Source organism: Hippoglossus stenolepis, chromosome 3 (genome assembly GCF_022539355.2).
Source record: "Hippoglossus stenolepis isolate QCI-W04-F060 chromosome 3, HSTE1.2, whole genome shotgun sequence".
Taxonomy (NCBI): Eukaryota; Metazoa; Chordata; class Actinopteri; order Pleuronectiformes; family Pleuronectidae; genus Hippoglossus; species Hippoglossus stenolepis.
In genome coordinates this window covers 58,588-64,154 of record NC_061485.1, presented here as the reverse complement: position 1 = coordinate 64,154, position 5,567 = coordinate 58,588, and the positions used below count along the sequence as shown (strand labels likewise).

Sequence of the window (5,567 nt, the reverse complement as noted above, 5' to 3'; positions counted from 1 at the left end):
CGTCTGCTCTCTATCTATCTCTCTATCTCTCTATCTATCTATCTATCTATCTATCTATCTATCTATCTACTATCTCTCTCTCTCTCTCTCTCTCTCTCTTTATATATATATATAAACCGTATATCTCCCTGTTCATCTCTTCAGCTCAGGGATCTGAAGTCTCCTCATACTCAATCATGACCTTTAACCTATCCCTATGACGACCTGATCAATACACACACACACACACACACACACACACACACACACACACACACACACACACACACACACACACACACACCAACCCCAGACCTTATAAACGAGGGCTCAGGCTGTTGGAGGAGTCACTGACAGTCAGTGAGTCACAGAGAGTGAAGTTTCCTGTCTGTGAATGAAACATCATCATCGTCACTGTTATCATTTCTTATTGTTGGGCTACGCGGTTTTGGTGGATGTGGTTGTGTCCACAATGTAAATAAGATAATTGTAGACGTCCAAAGTTTTCTCTGCTCTAACTTGTTTTATCGTTTCTTACAGACTGTGCACAATGTTTATGATGCTGAGTGAGTAAGTCAAATATGTGGTACAATGTGTATGAATACATTTATACTGTAAACCTGTTGTATTGTAGATTTACTAGACACATGCGACAACATGGAGGTGTCTAAACTATTAACATTGTTATCTGTCTATTTATTACAATGAATCAAACTCGTTTTATAATCATTTCATCTGTGCTGACAAAGAGCAACGCAATTCAGGAAATCAGCTTCTTTGCGTTTGTCTGTGTGGGAGTCAAAGTTACTACACTGCTTTGAAGGTTGTTTGTTAAGTTAACAAATGATTTACTCTGATCTTCCTGCAGATTTTAAACACTGAACCATGACGTCTGAACACGTGAATGATTGTGATATTTACAGGTTATTTCTGCTTATTGTATATAAATCTATTCATATTTACAATTACCTTCTATCTTATAATGTCAACATGACAGTCTTTCTAACCTCTTTGTGTCAAATTATAAAATACAATGTACATGCATGTTCTGGTCGAAAAGTATTTAACCCAAATACTCTCACGTGTGGATGAATTTCAGAAAATGTGCCTTGTAGTGAATCTTCTAATATTGAAATCTGTCATCATTAAAATGACTCGCTGCAGAATTCAACCACAAAACGCTGCATGAATACAACTGTTTGTATTTGTCTGTAAAACATTGTGATTTTCTGTTTCTTCAGCTTGTGACGAGGAGTCAGAGTCAGTGATGCTCAACTTCACCTCCTCCAGCCCTCTGGGCCCCCTGCTGAGTAACAGCAGCTCCACACTGACAGGGGGCGCTGTGGCTGTACCGAAAGACAGCTTCTCTAACGCTCTGACCAAGAACATAGTGGCCATGTTGGTGTGGCTGACCCTCAGTGTCATCAACAGCAGCATGGTGCACACCTTCCTCCGACACAGGTGCACTGAACACACAACGTAATCCTGACCTGCTTCACATTTAGTCTCTGAACAAACGTAACGATGCTGCATCTAAACACAGAGACTGCAAACACACAGCACTGTGAAGGGATGTGTGTGTTTCTACTGTAACTGAACAGTTCCTGTCAGTGAGTTAGCAGTTTTTTGGAGGAGCATGATACTCGTGTACTGTACAATAGAAGTATAAGTTGACCTGTCACACACAACAAATACATAATCGAATGAGCAAAGTAATCAAATTACAAAATAAAAAAACACGTGCTCAGTGATGAAGGTGGAGTTTTCATCATCTGTGTTTCTCCTCGTGTGAAATCATTTCCTTGAACATGAGTCCACTTGGTTCAGGGTCCTGTAACCTGCAGCTGAAACCATTACTTCATCCACACGAGATTATTTGACAGAAATTGGAAAAGTTATTGATCATTTCAGTAATTTTCTCAGACACAGAATTAACCAGTTGTGAGGATTTGGTGCATGATTCAGTAAATAATTGTGTTTTATTTTGGAATGTCAAGATAAATACATATAAAGTTGAAATAGTTTGACTGCACCAAACAATAAATTGATTCATAAAGAGAATAATCTAGATATGAACAATACACTAATATATAATGATCCTGATCCATAGCCTCTTCTATGAGAACCCTCGATACATCATGTTCATCTGCATGGTGATAAACGACGCTCTGCAGCTGACCCTGGTCACAGCTCTGTACGTGGCCAGTTACATCTTCAGGAAGATCCACGCCTCCGTCTGCTGCCTCCTGGTGAGTCCACATCGTACCTCGTTCACACGCAGGAGTCTGAAGAACACCAGCTGCAGGCGTTCTGGGGATGGAATCACTGGAACGTGAAGGAGGAGGAGGATTCTGAGGATTGAAGTTTGGAAAATTAAGTTCAGAGATGTTGAAAATAGAAAATGTCAAGATTAAAGTCAAACTTTTAAGAATATATCAAATGAATATTGTTCTTCATAACCAGTTTTAGTAAAATAAATTCTTTGTCTTTTAGCTCATTGCAGATTGTGAGAGATTGAGATTGTGATGAAATCTGCTTCTTTTCAAACTGAGAAACCACAAAAACTTGGACAGACAGAGAACAACTGAATGGAGGAGTTGACTCTATTCTCTACATTTCAACTCTACTCTCAAAATGCAAAAAGGAAAAACTCGTGTAGCATGACTGATCTTTCCTCCGCTTGGGAAATATCATATTTCAGAAAGGTTGCATGGATTGATCTCATGTGCGAGTTGCAAAAGTAAAAGTTTTTCCAAATTCGCTCTCATGGTGCATCCTCTCTGAACTCAGGAGCGTGTCCGGGGACTTTGGGGGCCCCGGGCAAAAGGCGCCTGGGGGCCATCAATTTCCAGGGGCCCCTCTCAGCTGGGGGCCCCAGACAATTCCTTGCTTGTCCTTTCCTGTTGCAAACTAACCTGACTCCTCTGACCCCCAGATCATGAAGGCGGTCCTCACCACCCGCTTCACCCCTCTCATCCTGGCCGGCATGGCGGTGGAGCGCTACATCTCCATCTGCTTCCCTCTGCACTACAGCCACATGTGCACCGTGCCTCGCACCCTCCTCCTCATCTGCGTCATCTTCGTCCTCAGCGCCACCCCGCCCGTCACCGACCTCCTCGTCACCCTCGTCAAGGAGCCCCCCAGTTTCTTCCACACCGCCATTTTCTGCGACCACTCGCTTCTTTTCCGCGACCGCTCCATCTACTACAAGAACTGCGTGTTTGACGGGACGTACCTGTCGTGCGTGGCTCTGACGCTGCTCTTCACCTACTGTAAGATCATGCTGACGGCCAGAGCGGCCTCCACGGGCCTGGCCTCGGTGACGAGAGCGAGGAACACCGTGCTGCTCCACGGGGTCCAGGTGGGTGTCACACCGTGGTGGTTGGAGATGTTATGTTGCCCTGGGCGAACTCCCCTAACCCAACCATAAACCCATCCATCCATCATCTGCACCGGGGGGGGGCTGGAGCCGATCAGCTGAGACTGGGCGAGAGGACGAGGACACAGGTCGCCAGGGTCAACAGATACAAACAACCATTCACATTCACATCAACAGACAATTTAGTCTCCCATCAACCCAGCCTGCATGTGTCTGGACTCTGAGAGGAAACACTGCAGCCCTGTGCCGCCCTGAATACGAAGCCCTAACAACATGAATACCCAAATTATATACGATCGTAACAATCACACGTGAACTGGACTGTTGGCTGAAGGAGGAGCTGAGCCCGGTCCGTCTACGTTCCGATCCTCACGAGCTCTAGTTACAGAAAGAGTGAGATCGTGAATACAAGCGGGCGAAGTTCGGTTCCTCTGTCAGGTGTCTGGGAGACAAATGAATAAATGTCCTGAAACATCCCAAACTGTCCACTCTACATAACATTGATCCTGCAGGACAGGTCGAAACAATATGAGCCACGTTCAACTCACAAATGATGATTTCTTATACATTTGGTAATAAGTGTCAAAGTTATTTTACAGCTCAAAAACACATTGAAAGGTTCAGTATCTCTTCATCAAACTGCATTAGAATCCATAAACACATTTTGATCTCAGTTAATAGAAAAGTGTCACAGGTCTCGTGCACATGAAAAACAAATCTGAGCTGAAAGTCCTCAGCAACCTCACATAAGTTTGCTCTTTATTATAAAACTATAAAGACATGTCCTTCCTCTCTGTTTCTCTCAGCTGCTGCTGTGCATGCTGGCCTTCGTGGTTCCCTCCCTGCAGGCGGCGCTCATCTCCCTCTTCCCTCGGCTCAGCCTGGAGATTCGTTACATCTTCTTCCTGCTCGTCTACATCATCCCTCGCTTCCTGAGCCCCATCATCTACGGTTTCAGGGACGAGCTGTTCAGGAAGTACTGGACCCGGGCCCTGGCTTGTCGAGGCAGTATCGTCAGGGTCAGGCCCGTGGTGCAGAAGGTCAACCTGAAGGTCAAATAACCACATCAGACCAATCTGAGTCTGACTGACGGCTCCGTCACCGAGTGTGGTTTGAATCCCTCCTGCACAGAAACATGATGAACTCGTGGTGACTGTTGAAATATGAACTTGTTTCCTGAGTACAACAGATATTTATAATCTCGTTCATATCCAAAGATCAACACTTGAGTCTGGAGTGGACGGATGAGCTCCAGATCTTAAACAGAGCATGATGATAACTGTGTTTTAATCTCGCAGGTAAAGCTTCTCCACATGTGATTTGGACATTAAGTTGAAAAATCTACATCAAATTGTCCTTATTTTTTCTCTTTACCTTCCTGATTGTCATGATATCATAAAATGTATGTGTGTTTAGATCTTTCTTCAAAATATTAAAGACATAAAAACTGCTGTTGTTTAGTGTTTTCTTCTTTTATGAGACCGAGCAGCTCTTCATCATTTCACCTCTTTTCTGTTACTTTACTGTTTTTACTCTTCAAATAAAAACGTGCACTGTGTGAGAGAGAGAGAGAGAGAGGGGGAGAGAGAGAGAGAGAGAGAGGACAGGGAGAGACAGAGAGAGAGAGAGAGAGAGAGAGAGAGAGAGAGAGAGAGGCAGAGAGAGGCAGACAGAGAGAGAGAGAGAGAGAGAGAGAGAGAGAGAGAGAGAGAGAGAGAGAGAGAGAGAGAGAGAGGGAAGAGAGAGAGGGAGAGAGGGAGAGAGAGAGACAGAGAGAGAGAGAGAGAGAGAAGAGAGAGACAGAGAGAGAGAGAGAGAGAGAGAGAGAGAGAGAGAGAGAGAGAGAGAGAGAGAGAGAGAGAGAGAGAGAGAGAGAGAGAGGTGTTAAACTTGAACCTAAACCTGAATCTAATCTAAACCTGAACCTTAAAGTAACCAAACACTAAACTAAAGCTGAAGCTACTGAGCTGATGAACGTCTTGTGAAAGAGCAGCAGATTATATCAGATTATTCTTCTTTCTGCTCCTTTTCATTCAGGATCAGAGGTTTTGTGTTTTCATTTAAATGGTTTTGTTTGGTGAATGAATGAAATCAACTGATAAAGAATCTAAAATAAATGTGTTGATCTGCTGTCAGGCTGTTTATATTGAGACATATTGATCAGATGTAGAATTTCATAACGAGCACAAGCTTTTCCTTATAAGTATAA

The 5,567-nt window shown here is 43.6% G+C and overlaps 1 protein-coding gene across 1 annotated transcript; it reads left to right on the top strand.

Moving 5' to 3' along the window:
- The first annotated feature begins 529 nt into the window (after window positions 1–529).
- Window positions 530–4,661, top strand: LOC118104617 (odorant receptor 131-2-like). Its single transcript, XM_047339292.1, has 5 exons — window positions 530–545; window positions 1,221–1,440; window positions 2,090–2,228; window positions 2,915–3,340; window positions 4,165–4,661. Exons 1-5 carry the CDS (start codon window positions 530–532, stop codon window positions 4,417–4,419), a joined length of 1,056 nt encoding a protein of 351 aa, XP_047195248.1. The 3' UTR covers window positions 4,420–4,661.
- Window positions 4,662–5,567: the final 906 nt, after the last annotated feature.

Excerpts from the sequence above, each read along its gene's own strand:
- LOC118104617 (XM_047339292.1), top strand. Across the intron at positions 1,441-2,089 it reads CACACCTTCCTCCGACACAG|CCTCTTCTATGAGAACCCTC; the intron begins GTGCACTGAACA and ends CCTGATCCATAG. Across the intron at positions 3,341-4,164 it reads TGCTGCTCCACGGGGTCCAG|CTGCTGCTGTGCATGCTGGC; the intron begins GTGGGTGTCACA and ends TGTTTCTCTCAG.